Source organism: Coffea arabica, chromosome 1e (assembly GCF_036785885.1).
Source record: "Coffea arabica cultivar ET-39 chromosome 1e, Coffea Arabica ET-39 HiFi, whole genome shotgun sequence".
NCBI classification, from domain to species: Eukaryota; Viridiplantae; Streptophyta; class Magnoliopsida; order Gentianales; family Rubiaceae; genus Coffea; species Coffea arabica.
Genome location: NC_092311.1, coordinates 52,592,992 through 52,610,922, shown reverse-complemented (window position 1 = coordinate 52,610,922; position 17,931 = coordinate 52,592,992). Strand labels below are relative to the sequence as shown.

Below are 17,931 nucleotides of genomic sequence, written 5' to 3'. Positions count from 1 at the left end.
TGTTGGTTAAAAAAAATTTAAACAGAAACTTGGCAGCGAACGTGATGAGGTTCAGGAGGAACTACCAGGATGTGGAAGAGGAGGAATGAAACCAGGACCACCCTCCCTCCCGACCGATGAGTGCCCTTTTCTGTTGCTTTCTTTCGTTACTGACACTCACATAATGGTAATGGTACTGTTCTGAGTTGTCACAATAATCTGGCTCTTCCAAAGCCGGCCCGCCCCCGCCTTCACCTCCGCAGGGCTTTCTGTCAAATGCTCAAAGGCTAACCCTTCAATATCATAACGAACGTACTTTTACCAGATGAAGAAAAAAACAAAACAAAAGCAAAAAATAAATACGCATTAGTACATTACAAGCGCACGCACACCGCGGCTTACTCAGTCAGACTTCAGACTGATGATGATGGCTTTTAATTATGACACAGCGGCCGCTTCCACCACCACCACCACCGACCAAGGAGGAGGTCCTTTCGTGACGATTACTGATTGGTTCTTGAGAAAGGGTACGTAGTGTTAAGTAAGAACAGATTACAGCAGCAATTTCCGGGTTCCAATTGGTCAGGCAGCCGTATAACTTCGTTTGCATGTGTTGATGTTTGTATAATGCGCTAATGTTGCGGTAGTATTTGTCTTTAGAAGTAAGCTTCCCACCATTCTCTTAACAAAATACGTCCCTCCATCTTCGTCACCATTATCGTAATTCTTTGGAAGACATATTATAATCTCTCAATTCATTTCCTCGAGAACATCATCAGATGGTTCCCCGGTCGTTGGCTCTATTTCCTCCTGCATCATCGCTTGTTATAAACTTATTCGCTCGATTTGACTGATGCAAACAATCTAAAGTCCCGAATTCTGCACCTTATCGGCTGCAGTTAGCACTTAAACGTCTACAATGTTACTGAACCTTAAACCTAGGTAAGTATGAATTCGTTACGCCCAAGACAATGCATTGGGATTAGCTGTAGCCATCTTTCCAAAAAATACCAAAAAAAAAAAAAATGCTAAACCAAAACTATCCTTTCAATTGTTCAAATGAAAATTATCTGTTTAGCAAAGAAATTTGAGCCAGCATTTTGTCTTTCTTTTCCTGGAAAATAAATTTCTGTTCCTTTCAGTTGTTCAATGTCACTGATTTATAGCTCTTTCCTGAAACGGATAAAAAGCTTCTCACCAGGATATACGCACGTGCACCCACCAAAAATTTATTTACGCGAAGACCAAATAAGAAGGTGATTTAAAGTAAACGAACATCCCCCGAACAATTTGGTTGCTTCCGTTTCATGTCATCCCATCTCTGCAGTGAACTCACTCCGGAATCTCCCTTTGGCAAATTGCTTTTCTGGACATGTCAAGCAAGCATGCTCAACGGACCATAGAAAAGAGTTCCTTCTCACTTCCCACCAGATGCAAACCGCTCATCAGATAAACCTCAAGACTTCTTCCAAGCACCACACGCTGCATTTCTTTATCACGTTGCCAACCTCAAACAAAGATATGGCAAGCTACCTCTATAACATTTTAAATCAGGTATACAGATTTGCTCCCTAAATCCGACCATTGGGACCACTGTTCTGCATACATCCATTCCCACTCACTCCTCATCATCACTAAGAACAATAACTTCATTTTGAACGGTTTGAGATTTGCCAAATTTTCCTTTCTTAGAAGTTATGTTGCCAAAGTTTGGGTCTATACATTCCAGAGTATCTTGCCTGCTACCGCTACCAGCAGAAATTCTCTGTAAATCATATTTCTCCTCTTCTTCCTTTCTACATACCTGTCCAGTCACTAGTTCTTTTGGCCCCAGAAGTTGAGATAAAGTGCTGGTTGCTGCAGATTTTACAGAAGCAGACACTTCGCCACGGTTCCTCAACTCCCTCAAGTCATCAGAACTCACCCGTAAATCAAGTTTCTTTTTACCCCAATGATAAATGGCGTCCAACCTCCCTTCCAAAGCTTGAACCAGGAGATTTAACTCAGAGATCTCATATCTATAGAGGAGATATCTGGCAGTCCAATGACAAGGACAGAGGTTCTTTGCATGTAGCAGACATGCGTATCTGCCTGGTGAACATGAACACCCTATGGCAGAAAAATGTAGATCATAGAGGCATGTGCTACAATCCCTTTTGTCGCTATCAAAGTCATCCTCCATTTTTTGCAACTGTAAACCCCTGCAAAGATATTCTCTCCTGATGGCCTCCTGTTTGACCCGTAACTGTTCAAGTACCACAAACTTTTCAGCAAACTTTAGTAAAAAAAACTAGTGGAAGCAAATGATTTCTCAAAAAAGAAAAAACAAAAATAAAAAAGAAATGGCTAGCTGGTCTATCAAACAATAAACAAATGTTACTTCAATAAAGCAAGACGCCGGAAGCAAAATAATATAACAAGATAATATTTTCACCCCGACTAAAACTACCAGATCAGCAAGAAGCCTAATAGCTATCTGCATATGGGAAAGACCTCGACCCAACAATAACCATAAGAGAACAAATCTACTACATGTCATAGATTTTTTGAGATTTTTTGAGACAAAGCAGAAGTAATAAAAGCAAAACTTTTCATCTTACAACAGTCTGAAAGTGTGACTTGGAAGCAATCACGCAAAAGGAGAATATAAGTAGCAATTGGTACCCATGCCACCTATTTCTTGGAGTGAGAAGTTGGGGACTATCATCAGGTTATGATGATTATTTCAGTACAAGTAAAAATATGCCAGTGAAGCACGTATTATTGGTTAGAGAGTAAAAGGAAAATGTGCTGGTTAAACATCTAACAAATGAACATACTAATGGGATGTAAGAAACAATCTAAAAGTGCTTCTAGTTTTTGGAAACAAATTGCATAATGTACAGGGATGAAAATTTGCCTTGCTATCGTTCTAATATTTTTCTCCAAAAGTAACTGACAAAGACAAGAAAATTTATAGAAATAACGACTATAGCATGTCACAAAAGATAAATAAAGCCAAGATAGGAAGGCAGCATGACAAATGTACCACAAAAAAAAAAAGCACTAACACCAAACACTACATCATAAACGTAGTAATTTGAAGTACCGTAGGGGCTAACCTTGAGTGCTTTTGTTAGGATCCCATCCTTTCCACAAACACTTGCATTCTTTTTAAGCAGTTCACATTTCCACTTTTCCCTCACTGCATCCATGGCAGCACCAAGAAGCAGTTTATCATGAGAAATCAATGTCTTTCTACCTTGCTCACAATACATTTCTACAACATGCTGACCATAAGGCAACCAGTCAAAAGGAGCGAAATTAACAGTCTCAGAACAATTGAAACCAGAGTCAAATTGTGAATGGTATGCTGCAGGGAACGTAACAACAAACTCCCCCGGATATTGGACGCAGCGATAGACAGGAATGCCCTCTGCTGTTAAGGTAGAAGGGGAAAGTTGAGAGATCTGAAAACAGTGAGAAATGGTGACCAATCGAACAATGCACAAGACCTTTGTCTATTTCAAATCAAAAGCTGTGGTTTCTAAGCTCAAGAAATAGTTCCACTAATAAAATATGGACAATCATAATTTCCTCAAACCATAGCAGTTATTCTCAATACTAGCACATTCAAAGCAAGATGGTTTTTGAAGGATGTCAAATAATAGACCAGTGGCTCAAACAACCGATCAATTTTAAAGATTGTCAGTCTAAATGTTAGATCTTCCTTGTCAACAGTTAACAAATGTAACACCATCATTATCCAGATATGAAGTGAAAGAACATTTTTTAACATTGTCATCCTAAATGTTAAATCTTCCTTGTCAATGGATGACAAATATTCTGGATACTAGTGTTTAAGGCACATCCTAATGTATGTGCAGTTAACTAAACATATACTTATCAAAATTATCTCTTTGTAAAGTTTTTCTATTGGTCAGGTCCCTTTAAAATTTAGATAATTGTATGAAAAGATGATGGAAGATGGAAATTGAGGGCAATATGTAGGATTTGGTGTGAGGAAGTTATAGTCAGTGGGCTATTGGCTGATTATGGGGGTAATTTTTTTTTTTTGGAGAATGAGTTAGGACAAATTTGTCCTTATAATTAAGGGTACATTAGGAACTTCAAAAAGTGACATTGTGTTTACACCACACAGTGACCCCCCCTTTCTATATTGTAAGATATTCCCCATATGAAGTGAAAAAACATCTGATCTCGCTATCTCCCAATGTTCCCTCCTTCCCACCTTGAATGCTACAAGGTGAAACTTATATTTTTATAGCAATTCAGGATGCTCTCTCTCTCTCACTACACAATAATTAAAAAGTAAAGCTTACATTCTTATACAGCAATTCAGGATGCTCAAGACAATGCGGGAGGTGCTTCTTGACAACTCTCTCAAACCTGTAGCAATATCCTCCTGGGATGACGTACCATATTTTAGGGGAACCGAAATGAATGTAACTAAGGGAATACATATGATGCTCTTCAGCTTTCTGTTTCACAGAATACAAAAAAGAGAAATGAGAAGATATTAGTGAAGCTCCAAGAAACAGAAAATACAATTCATCACAATCCAATGAAGTATGATGGAAATAAATGTACCAGAAAGGATCTTACTATGGGAATATAAAGTTACGAGTCAAAAAGCAAAGGAAAAGAAAAACACCCAAAAAACAGCCCCTAACCTGAAAACAGAAAAAGCAAAAGTGTATTCAACTCTAAAAGGTTTTGGATCATACCCAACAAACAGAGGAAAAGCACATCCCTGTGGAAAGATGAGGCAGTAAAGCTGCAGAAGCTTGACGATTTTCATAACCAAGGAGTGAACCAGGAAGCTTGAAAATATTATTCAAGTTCCAACATGAGTCGCGATATTCAGGATAATTTGGTAATCCCATTGAATTAGAATGTACTGGAAACCCACTTCCAAATCCTCCGGTTTCAACGTTGGCACAGCAAAGAACCTAAAGTGCCAAATGAGCATACAGATACTACCAAGTAGAAGGATAAACTTAAAAGGTTCATTCAAGCAGACAGCTTTGCCGTGTAGAGCATACCTCAATTTCTTCAATTGGATTTTCAATTATCCGCCAATATTCTCCCTCTACATTTTCAACTGATGGCTCCCATCCATCTTCATGCGCGGTCAAGTTAGCATCTGAATTTATAGCATTTTCCCTTTTACAGAAGTACTGCCTCTTAAAATCATCAGCATACCGATTGAAAGCTTCTAGAGTCAACTCGGGCCCCAATTTGGATATGAAGCTCTCAGCCTGAGATTGAGCTTCATTAGCATCTGTAGAGATTTCATTCAAAGATCCATCTCCAGAACTCCTCATCCAAACTCTCCTCCTCTTAATTTTTGCCTCCTTGTGACTTCTATCCAGATTTCTCTTTATACCTTGATCTTGAAGGTCATTAACCAGTTGAATATGGGTCTTGAATTTAGAAGTCTCCCATATATTCCTTTCTTTGAGAAGGCATGGTGGTTTCCAGGATGGGGGAGGAACAATTCGGCATATTCCAAACTGCTCTGCTTTTTGACGTATTCTTGCAACATATTCAAGTGACTCCTTGAATTCCTGCAAAAAATTCAAAGCTCACAAAGTCACCACATCCTGAACAATGTAAAATAGAAGCAGAAGGTAGGCAGAAAAGAATGATATTACCTCTTCACTAGGTTGGAATACTGGTGCCTCTTCAAGTACAGGCCTATGAGATTCTTCAGGATGCCACCGAGCAATAACCTTTCCAAAAGTTCAGACGTATATGAGCATCAAAGCAACTAAGGCAATCCAGCTTAAGTCCCAATACTTTGCAATGTCTAAACTTAAAAAAACTCATGATTAACAGTTCCCCAAATTGAAATTCAAATAATTGACTATGATAAACCTTCTGGCAATTAGGACAACTTGAACATCCTCGGACCACTCCTTTAGGCAGGCAAGCTCTCAAGGGAAAATTCTGCATTCCCATAGTAGCTATCAGATTTACATTACTGAAACTCATACAGAATAAGCAATATATGCAGAGAAAACCCTAAAAAGTCAGCTATGTATTAAAATATGCAACAATGAAGTGAAGCAGAACTAGTCAAATTCACACAAAAAGGAAAGCTCCATACATTTCTCCTGTGTTGACATAAAAAGACACTAACAGTGTAAAGTCATCAAACAATGATGCTTAGACTTTAATCTTTATCAGCACAGCACTATAAAGAGTACCATACCAGCACAAAGACAACTCATAACTAAATCCAGTAGCACTAAGAAGATGGAAAACTCCACCTAGTGTGACATGCCAAAAGTAATCTCTTAATCTAGTTAGCTCTGCCAAACCACCAAGTATATCTTACCACTTAAGCCACTAACTAATGTCTCTTCCTTTAAATTGCTCGCATTCTCTTTCCATGTAGACAAGCAGGACTATGTGGCACACACCAAATTACTTAGTAAAACATAAGTCATATTTGCACTAGTTAATAACTCCTAATAGTTCCTCAATGACCAAACAATATTGCTGAGTACATAATGGTTGAAATCCATGTTAGGTATAATACTTTAGGGGGGGAAATATTGCCATCATTGTTCTCCTCATCCTTCCAAGCTCCTCATACCATCAATGGAAAAAGACCTCTCCAAAGTTTTCCCTTACCCTTCTTGTATGTTCTTGTCTTCCAGCAATCATCAGAACCAGAATTAACAAAGCCGAAATATAAAAAAAAACTAAAAAAAAAACTCTAACTAAAGACAAAGGAAAAGCTCATAATTTTTCTCTTCAACAACACATCACAACATCTGTATCTATAAGCATAAGCCATGCAAAAATGAGCATGTATAATGACAGACCTGAAGTTCAAACTTACCTAAATGCTACCCTTAATTATCAACCTACATGCAACATAGTTCAGCAATAGGTTCAAAATTCTTATAAATTGTCAACTGGAAATTGGAAAAACATGATAAAAGAAGAGCAATGACCATTTCAAGTTCAGAATCAGATTCATTTGACTTGTAATCAAATTGATTATAAAGAATCCATGGTCTATGACTGAGATTACTCTTGAACATTGCAATATTGTCCATGGTGGGGGTAAAGCCCACTGGGCTTAGCTCTGTTTGAAACGCATCCCCAACTGCCATCGAAGAACATGCCACTTCATTACTTGATAAATTCTTCAGTGTGAAGGACGACAGCGACACAAAACCAGGTGGAACTGAGAGCTTCTCAACCTTGTCATTAATCATAGATCTAGTGTCTTCTGTCATTTCTCATAGATCTGGTGTCTGCTGTTTCTATCCTCACTGTAATAAGAGAATATATCAAATATGAAAAATTCTAGTCTTAAATAATTTCTAAAAAACAAGCACAAAATTGGCAGGGCAATAGTTATTGGATCATGCTCGTTCTTTATAAACCTTATTGTGCTTTTGAGAAATAGTCTTAATTCCATTAAGTTGTTGACCAGTCAATATCTCTTATATTACATCACCATTTATGTCTAGGAGACAAGAAGGAAGAAAGGAGGAGGAAAGAACCGACAAATGATAAACCATGCAGAGAGAATGTACAAAATGAAGATTGGATATTTGAAATATTTAATCAACAATCTTCTAATATCTACTATCTTACAACGAAAGAATTGACAAAAAAAATAGACTTGTCACAAAACCTCGCATATCAAAGATTGATAATTGGTAACTTCTTACCATACTTCATATAATCCTCTTTTGTTTAAAAATGTATCTTCACATTATAACAAATGTCAAATTAATTAATACTTCATATTTAATCAACAGTCTTCACATTATAAGAAATGTCAAAACATCCAGAAAAAGTGCCGACTAGTAAGATTGCTAATTGATATACAATGTTCCGATTGTACTGTTAGATTAATAACCATCCTATGGTACAAGCTTAGAAAGAGAATGACAGGATAATAGATGTTATCTGAACCTGGTGTGCAACACATTCGAAGTTGGCCCTAAGTAACTTATAATTTTATTCACTGAACAATACAGATGAATTCAGAGAAAAGTCCAATTTCTCTTTCTTATATAATAAGATGAACTCAGAGAAAGATCTAACTGTTCATAGTTTTTAACACAGATAACATGCCTCACATAAATCTCTGCTTGCAGTTACAATCATCACATCCATGGATACTATTACATGATGATTTCCAAATCTTTTTCTATAGTCTCTGACAATTTAAGAATAGCAAACCATTCCTCTTACATCTCAGCTTTGCAGAAAAACTCAGAATGCTATTCAATTGCCAACATAACTTATATAAGATGAGATGCCGCCAAGGACATCATAATGTCAGAAACGTTTCCCTTCTCAGCAAAGTTGGAGCAACACCAGCTTAAAGAAGTGATGATGATGCATCAACATGTGGATCTTGCACTAGCAAAGAGTAATGTTGTCACCCAAGAAACTCTGTAACTCCTCAGAATGGAGCATTCTACCCTGGCCTTTAGGCCCAAGAAGAATGCATAGTATCAGAATAAGGCAAGGTTGATGTTTCATACAAGTTTTTTTTTTATTTTATTTTATTTAAATGTCTCAAGAACTGATCAGGTGTTCATAGTGCTCCCAACCTTAAGAGTTTATGCCAGCTTTATAAAATGAAGGAGATCGTCGTTTGAGTTCATAAGAAGACAACCTTTAATTCCAAGACATATATATCAGGTCTCCCTAAGAATGTAGAAAATACTGAAATCATAAATAAACAAGAACTGCAGGCTGATCGAGCTATATCAACACAGTCATGGAGTTTTAATACATAAGTTCGTTAAACCACATCATGCTATACACAATCTTATCTTTGATTGGCTGTATGCTGATCAATGTATATAAACACTGTTTAGTATCTATCCACTATGTATGCAACTTAGCATGTCTTAGTTACTAATGACTTAATATTTTCAACTCCTCTGGTTCTGTATGCCATCAAGAAACAACTTAAAAAAAAAAAAAGCAACCGGCCCACCCGCGGAGGAGGTGGGGCAGGGGAAAAGGGATTGCTTGTCTGCACTGAGCATCAATGAATTACAATAGAAAATACTAGTTAAGATCAGCCACAGAATATGAACCGTAGTGGGAAGGGCAAGAAGCAGAAGTCTGAACAGGTAATAAATTAATTAGTTAACAACAAAAAGAAAGGAGGAGGAACAAAAAGTAGCAAAAAATGCAGACGATTTAAAACATAAATTATCAATTATTCCTAAATTGTACCTCAAATCAGAATAAACTGACAGCAGCCCAGAAGATGGTTGTGGACAATACCAAAATGGGTCTTGTCCCAAATACGAGAGAGAGTAGAACAAGCCAAAAAAATAAAAGAAAAAGCATGCATATATTTCTTACAAAATTTATTGAACCATAACCATATGAAAGGGATAAGGGGTCAAAAATCAGAACAAGTTGACAGCAACTAAGCAGCAGTAATAAACATATAGGATTAAGGATACCGTATAAGAGGTACTACCGGCAAGAATTAACTGTGGTTACAGCGTCAATTCTTGGACCGAGTTAGAAAGTCAGTTGAAATCCAAAGCCAAACGCTTCGTTGTTGTACCCAGATTGAAAACCCTTAGTCCCAGCCATGCGTACTACCACTCGCAGCGAGGACCCTTCTTGATCCTTCCTTGTTTTACTTTCGATTGACGGAAAAAAATTAAATAAATAAGATGAATGATGGAATGAACTAAGAAGTGTGCTCTTGCACTGTTGTTTATGGCGGTTGAGCTTTATTTATTCATTCAGAATCAGAAAGGAAATTGTTAGCGGCATATCCCGCGTCAGCGCCTCTTCTTCGATTTTTTTTTTTTGGGAAACGTTCTTGAATGTTTCTGGTCATATAAAACTTCTTTGCTTCAATTTAGTTATAACTTATCACCCTTTTTTTTTTACTCTTTTTTACTTGAATTCTGCTAACAAAGAAAAAAATAACTATTATGACTGCATAGTAGGAAAAAAAGAAGAAGGAAGAAAGCATTTACATCTAATTTGGTCTGTTTGATACCATAAAAAAGTGTTAAATCTGAAATTTTTCAGACATTCAGATGTTTTGAGTGTTTGATAAATGAAAAACCATTTGCTGAACTTGTTAAGTAATGCTGAACTTGAGTGAATTTTTTTCAACACAAGAATCCTAACTGAATGCTTAATTCTGATAGGAATCAATAGAATTATTTCAATTACCTTATTTTATCTACTAAATCTACCATTATTTATTAATTATGTTCAAAATTTTTATCTAATTAAACAATATAATATTCTGTATCTAATGATTTTCTATTTCTTTTTTCTCCCTTTTGAATGATTTTCACATCTTCTCCATACTCCTCATATAATATATTTCATCTTTTATATTAATTTGATTTAAAAATAAATATTGTCATTTTCATACCTAACATTTTTAGCTAATTAAATTATAGGTTCTATTTCTTTTTTGGATGAAAAGATATAACGGCAAATTTGTTAAATTTAACTTATTAAGTATTCTGTTATAAATGTTTATCAAACAGTATAAATAGATTTAACATTAAAATTTAGACATTCATATATTTCTTTTCAATACTTAAAATTCAGTAAATTAATTGTTTCAGTATTCAGATTTCAGAATTCAGATTCAGTTTTATCAAACAGAAGTAACAAACAATGAAATGCCAATTTTTCCTTATTTCTGTTTTTTTCTTTCTTTTTCTTGAGAACCAAAAAATATGGCGGCAAGCAGGGAAATGTAGTCGGGTCCCCCGCAGCTACGAGCTAACTTTATCCGTTGAAATCGTACGCCTCAAAGCCGACTCTTTGTGGAAAGTGTACATACATGTTCTCAATCACCCAAAAGCGGGTTCTTGATCGCCAGAGGAAAAGGTTTTCTTTCTTCTTCATATTCTTCTTTTCTTCCCCCTCTGAAAAAAGTGTTCGTTCAATATGATTCACCTTCTTGAGGAAAATAAAAAGGAAAGGAGAAAGTTCATTCATCATATTGTATACTATCAAATTGGAAATGTCTTATGCAATTTAAAGATTTCAAATAAAAAAGTGGATTAGCACATTTTACCTTTTAACTAATCATAAAACAAACACTTCTAGATTATATTAAAAATTATCTACTTAACACAAAAATTCATTTATGTGGCACATGAGGATAATTTGGTAATCTTCTTGTTAAAATTAGCTCTTAAAAGTTTTTTTTTTTTAGAGAATACATACCTATGTATTCATTAAAATAGTTTTTATACGTAGTAGTAATAATTAGGATACATATGAAGTGATCTCCATCCAAATATTTGTACCGCCGGTCTGACCATCGACGACCTTCCCCTCCCTCGGCTTTCCGTCTACTTTCATATTTAGTCCCAATCCCACCTCTGGGAACATCCGCACAAAATTGGAAGCAGGTTTCAAAGAATCAGTGGCGGCAAATGGCAATAAATAATAAAAAGCTTGACAGCGCATCCCATCCCTTTTCATATATCATGTCATGCTGCAAAATGGAATCGTTTCAACCTTTTCCAGTAAATGAAATGAAACGAGCTAGGATTTAATTAATACGTATGTAAAAACAGACAAAGTGAATAATGAACACAAACAGAGTAATATATATTCTTGAATTTACAGAGTGTACGTAGTAAATATTTACTTACCTGACTTGTCCATCACAATTCACATACCTGCAATCTAGAATACTACTACTACTACTACTACTACTACTACTACAAATTTTAGCACTAACTTTGACGCAATTGCATAAACCTATATACAGATATCACTAGCTACGTGCATGCATTTCAAATTCTGTAGAATCAATCTTGTGAAGAATCAAACTCATGGACACGACTAGGCCTCATAATGAATAATCCATTAACACATCTTTTTTTTTTTTTTTTTTTTAATTTTTTTTTTGTTTATCCGCCTCCTAAGATAATCGTGCACTCTTAAATGAAAACCAGGCTGCTGTCGTCGTCAAAGTGCATTTCCTCAAGACCTGAAGGGACTCCTCCATCTCTCAAATTTGCTTCTCCAAAGTTCATGTTAAAGAGAAATCCATACTCATCCAGCTCCGACTTGGAATGCACCATCTGATCATTCCGCGACGGAGTTACACATAATTCCTGAGATGACGACTGGAGATAATTGCGACTCAACACAGCGGACATCATGTTTGGAAGAGCAGCAGTGCTGCTGGAGTTCTGGCTTTGATGGGGTGGACTTTGGGAGAACGAAGAATTCTGGTTATAGCCTCCCGTCGTACAATGATCAATATTGGGAGGAGACGCAGCGAAAGTGGGAGAAATATCACCCCCTCCGCCACAGCCACCACCAGCAGCCGTCGCATCATACACGTCATTATCGGCGCTTTCGACTTTGGCTTTGTGAAATACTCTGCACAGCACCCAATCTTCCTGAAAATATTGGAACTTTAATTTAGGACAAATAGATACTAGTACTACATGTGTATATTGCAAGACAAATAATCTCATATTAATTACCAAGAAAGTCACAACTTTTATATCCAACCCTAGCTGCCTACCTGACCAGTCTCTAGGAATATATTTAAAATCCATCATATTTATTTGATTAAATAACCAACATCCACTTTTATTGTTTTAAGAAACAATTGACTTGAGCGACACGACAATAATAAGCTATATATATGCCATTGCCAACCAAACAGACAGGGTAGTACGTAGTAGCAGTAGTGTGCATGAATAACCAGTAGAAGTGGTCCGTCGTCCATTCTCGCATCATTGCGTCCTGCAAATAAAAGCAAGCAGCAGTGGCAGCCCTCCTGACTATTTGATGGATAATCTACTGCTACTGCTACTGCTACCGCTCGCAACAAGGCAGGGAAGTCAAGCAGTACAGTAGAAGATCGAATTTTGTAGGATATCCAGAGATTAAAATACGCTAGCTGTGTTGCTTCAGTAGGATTCCGATTAAGTTTCTTACGTCAATGTTGTCCCCTCTACGCTTTCCATCCTAGAGACTCCCTCAAATCCACTTACAAACAGAAGATCGAGTCCTCTTGGATACATAAAAAAATGATGATTAAAATCAAGAAAAGAGATTTTTTTTTTTTTTTTTTTTTTTTTATAAAAAAAAGAGAGGGTTTTTGGGCTCATGATCAGAATTACGCGTGTAATCTTGAACAAATATTGGAAGCAAGCATTAATACTAGTAAAATAGTAGTGCTACACTGCTAGCCAGTTCTAGTTGTTGGCCTTCGAAAAGCACATGCAACAGCAGAAATTGAAGATAGATACCTTAGGTGGTACGTGAGGGTTCTCGAGGCGAAATTCATGCATGATCCAACCCGTTTTGATCCCGTTTGGAGCTCTATTTCTGTAGAAAACCAGCGTCTTTCTCATCCCTACTATGCTTCTTCTCGTGGGATCCAGCACCGTACGATCTTTACCGGTTGCCTTCCAGTAGCCCGTGGTTGTCGCCCTGTTAGTTCGGAAGCCGGTTGCATACTTGCGATCCCGAAAGCTGAAGAAGTACCACTCGTTTGAGTTCAGCTTTGCCACATCTGAAGACCAGAAAAAAACATATTTTACAAATAATGGTGCGTGTCAATTATCACCAAACAAGCAGCAACTTTTTTGTTTTCAATTTTATTTTGGGCCAAGAAAAGAGCTGAAGGGTGATCACTACGGGATTCTCAATGCATGTGTTTAAGCTAACTTTCGACTTTTTTGACAAACAGCCAATACAATAATAATGGTTGATGATTTTTTTTTTTTCCTGAACAGATTTGATCGAGGACTTGTTGGATGGTGCCAAGTCCATGTCAAATTTGTGTCCTTACCTTCATGCCCTTTAGGAAAAAGATTGAGTCACTTTGTAGCAGTGACTCATGAACAAAAGTGTCCATGACTTATAGCTTATATATATGGGAGTCGTCCGTCCCCCAAATACAACAAAAAAATAAATAAAATTGAATCCACGCACGCACTGTTAAAGACACGGCATTAAAAATATATTTTTGGAAATCAGAATCTTCTTACCATGTATGTTATAATCTGCTCCTTTAAATGAAATTTTTTTTTGCTTGGACCACATGCCGTGGCCTTTTTTTCAAAGTGAAGATATGCTTAGAGGGGCTAGTGGCATGACTAATATAGATTGGGGTCACCTATTATTAGTGGGACAAGAGGAATCATATTCCTTCGCCCATGCTAATTGCCATTAACTGGAACAAGAAAAAGAGTGAATGGATAGAACATCGATCATAAAGAAAGTGATCGATAGAGGAAATTAATTCTGAATATTCATTGTATAACCTTACAATTTCCCCCCCCCCCCCCCCTTTTTTAAAAAAAAAAATAGAGAAAAAAGATGTCTTCATCTTACTAACTAATATGGTGCCCGGCCCCCAAAGGTTACTTTCCAGGGACGTGTGAAGTTGATGAGGCGTTTGGACATTGATGCTCCTTGAACTTCTCCGAAGTTGTCCTAGCTAATGTCTAAAGCACTTGCTAATGCGATCTATAACACCGTGTATATATATACATACACACATACATATGTATATGTCAAATGCATTCCTCCCCCCCCCCCCCCCAAAACAAAAAAAGAAACGTCCCAAAATGCCAGTCAGTTGCCTGATCATATGTGTCTGTTTTGGAAGTATGTAATAGATGGCAAAATATGAACTCTCAGGAATCAAAACTCCCAATACCCTCCACCTTCCTTCTCATTCACTCCATCTTGCACATGAATTTCCCAGTATTTATACATCACAACTTTATTTCTTTTCTCGAGTACGTAACACGAATTTCCTAGCACTAACTTCTCTGACATGCCAACAGATGCATCCCCAATCCACTATGAGAAGGTTTTTATTTTCCTGTGCTCTTTCTTGCTCTCAGGAGAAATGGAACAAGCCTAAGACAAACCACGAGCACAAACTGATCAATTAACAAAGTATGAACCATTGAGAGCAAGGCTTTAGGTTGCCTTTAGAGCTAAAACAATTACTAAAATGGACACCATATATATGTCAAACGCCTCCGGCCACGCCATCGAATCATGATATAAATTCTTTGTCGACCAGGATATATATCGATTGATTAACAAAACTGGCAATTTTGTTTCCCTCTCTGTCTCTCACTCATTGTTTAGATTTATGCTACTACTGTTATCTTGTTTGTTTTCTGAAACAGCTGCGGTGACACGTGTGCTTGTTTCATATAACCAAAACCGCCTTTTCCGACTCCTCAAAACAACAAAACACAGAGAATCTGATGCCACCTAAATTATTTCTGTCCGTCGTCACAATTACTAGCATATCTTTCATAAGGCCAAAAACGAGGAAGGGAAAACAAATACTACTACTAGGGGAAGCCGTAACGCGCACAGCCCAAACACACACACACACATACTCAGACACACACAGAAGGTTGATGTCTTGAAGAAGAAGACCTACCAGGAAGCTGCCATGGCTCACAAGTATGGAGGTCAATTTCCACTAGGGTATCTCTGGAAACCTCTCCATTTGCAATTTTTTTGTAGAGATAGTGGCATACCAATTCTTCGTCGCTAGGGTAAAATCTGAAACCTGGAGGCAAAGTTGCTCCAATGTCTCTTAGACCCATTTTCCTCTTCGATTATCTTTTGGAGGGAAGGAAAAAGGTTAAGGATGGGATGGTGTGTATCTATGGTGATAAACCTTATGATATTGAAACTCCTTTAAAAAACAACAAAAAAAAAAAAGAAAGAAGAAGAGACGAAAAGAAGAACCCTTTTCGCTGTTCGAGTGTGTATTAATGGAGAAGAAAGTTGGTGGTATGAAAATAGGCTTTGAATTCTTTGTTTGGGAGTGCATTATAAGGAGGGAGAAAGCGGGTGTATTTATATGTATATATATATAGAGAGAAGGGAGGGGGGGTGGGGACTGGGGTGCTGACAAGGGACCTTGGCCAATTGGGAATTTCTTTACATTATTCTGGCAGTTTATGCTTGCGCAGTTAGTTATTGCTATTGTAGGAACTTTCAAGAAAAACCAAAGTCACAAGTAATCTCTTATTTGCCGGCTTAGGGGGGTGGGGAGAAATCTTAATGCAATAAAGAAGGAAAATCCAAATGATATATTTGGAGAGAGAAGCTCCAAACCGCTCCTTTTTACTACTATATATAAAAATTTAATTGTAATTTAAAGAAAAAAAAAAAAGGATTTAATTCGTCAATCTTATGACCTTCCCTCTGGGGAATGAATACAAAAGCATCGAGACAAAAAATGTTTGTGCTCCTCCAATGCATGTGGCCTTATTAGTTCTCAAGCTCTTTCTTCAAGCCTTGATTGGACTAACACTTTTCGATTCAGCATCTATACATGGAAGATATCTCCAATTTACGCTATTGATTGGCCATAGCATTCAAAGGCTATATATATATATAGTACGCATAGCTTTAGAACTTTTAATGGAAGAATCCGCATTAAAATTGGTGAGATGAATTTATTTTTGTTTTGGCCTCGAATCTTTGTCATATGAGTTGATTTGGTCCTTAGCTTTTATGATTGGAATATTACATTGGTTTGGGCGGGTTTGGGTTGGGTAAAATGGGTAATGGGTATAAGTGAGTCAACCCATTTAATTAAATGGGTATAAATGGGTAAGTCAAAAAATGAATTGGGTAATCCAATTACCCATTTATAACCCATTTATTTTAATTTTTTGTAAATTCATTTAAATTCATTTTTGCAAACTAAGTTATCAATTTATACCACTTTTTGTACCTATCATTAGTTTTAAATATTTACTTATAATGTTCAATAAACCTAATTACCAATTTTTTTTCATTTATACTCTATTTCACAAAATTATCTATTATTTAATAATTGAATAATAAGAATATAAAAATTTGAACTAAGTACTATAAAAGTTAATATAAAAATTTAATCCAAAAATTTTGAACCCCTAACATTTTTTCCATATATAAATTTAAAATTTCATTTTAGAAAGATAAAAAAAAGAGGCTCAAATTTATCATAAATTGGTAATGCTGAAAAATGAGCAAGTTAACAAACTAAGAGAAAATAAAATAATAAAATAAAACCAACAAATAATAATAATAATGAAACAAAAGTATTTAACATCATGACAAAATGAAAAGTTTGAAAAAAAAAATGGGTGGGGGAAAAGAAGAGATTTAGGGAAAGAGAATTCTAAATGGGTTAATTGGGTTTGATGGGTTACCCATTTAATAAATGGGTATTATTGGGTAACCCATTTATACCCATATATAAAAATTTAAGATACTCATACCCATCTATTCATGGGCGGATATGGGTAAATTTAATTAAATGAGTTGATTTGCTATCTCTACAAAAAATTCAATCTACAATAAGTCCTAAAAGTAAATCACGAGTTCCTCCCCCAACCAACACCACCCCCCGTCCAAAAAAAAAAAAAGAAAAAAGAAACATTGTGGATAGTGGATACCGAAACATTAAAAAAAGAAAAAAGAAACATTGTGGATAGTGGATACCGAAACATTTGTCAAAATTGTCTCAATGTCAAATTTCGTTTATATAGTGTGTATCTCCATTTAATCTCCACTTAGAAGAGGGATTGAAACCAAAAGTGTTTGCAAATTCCCTAGTCAATCTAAAACCGTCAGTCAGTATCGATCGAAAATTTGCTGATTAAATCCATCATCCGTACTACTTTAAAAGACTAAAGGGACAGTACAGTTTGGGAGACTACATTTTTTTCACAAGTTATTCGACTTATACGAGTGCACTTTCCCAGCAATGGGAGAAAAAGTACTTCAAAACTTGTCACCTATTCTTCTTTGCTGGCAAATGTTTCACTTTTGTGAGAACCTCATTAAATCTGACTTCTTAATCGTACCCTAATAATGGCGAAGACAACAACTACTGCTAAAGAGTCAATCAGAAGCTTTGAAGGAATAAATTTATCTTAATCGTCAAGTGTACTGCCC

The 17,931-nt window shown here is 36.4% G+C and overlaps 2 protein-coding genes across 6 annotated transcripts; both read right to left on the bottom strand.

The window, feature by feature from the left end:
* Positions 1-1,008: 1,008 nt before the first annotated feature.
* LOC113716347 (putative lysine-specific demethylase JMJ16) lies at positions 1,009-9,832 on the bottom strand. Of its 5 annotated transcripts, none has more exons than XM_072063636.1 (10): positions 9,461-9,819; positions 8,206-8,444; positions 6,948-7,271; positions 5,860-5,931; positions 5,637-5,714; positions 5,025-5,549; positions 4,707-4,931; positions 4,302-4,460; positions 3,081-3,428; positions 1,009-2,224 (listed from the first exon to the last, which is right to left on the bottom strand). In XM_072063636.1, the coding sequence occupies exons 3-10, from the start codon at positions 7,233-7,235 to the stop codon at positions 1,598-1,600; spliced, it is 2,322 nt and encodes a 773-aa protein (XP_071919737.1). In that variant the 5' UTR covers positions 7,236-7,271; positions 8,206-8,444; positions 9,461-9,819; the 3' UTR covers positions 1,009-1,597. The 5 variants fall into 5 exon arrangements, with proteins under 5 accessions (XP_071919737.1, XP_071919748.1, XP_027096448.1 ...); XM_072063647.1 differs by having other exon boundaries at positions 6,948-7,267; positions 8,251-8,444; XM_027240647.2 differs by lacking the exon at positions 8,206-8,444 and having other exon boundaries at positions 9,461-9,832.
* Positions 9,833-11,703: 1,871 nt separating this feature from the next.
* LOC113716340 (NAC domain-containing protein 4-like) lies at positions 11,704-15,727 on the bottom strand. The gene is made up of 3 exons (XM_027240637.2): positions 15,413-15,727; positions 13,248-13,513; positions 11,704-12,386 (listed from the first exon to the last, which is right to left on the bottom strand). The coding sequence occupies exons 1-3, from the start codon at positions 15,579-15,581 to the stop codon at positions 11,919-11,921; spliced, it is 903 nt and encodes a 300-aa protein (XP_027096438.1). The 5' UTR covers positions 15,582-15,727; the 3' UTR covers positions 11,704-11,918.
* Between the last annotated feature and the right edge of the window lie 2,204 nt (positions 15,728-17,931).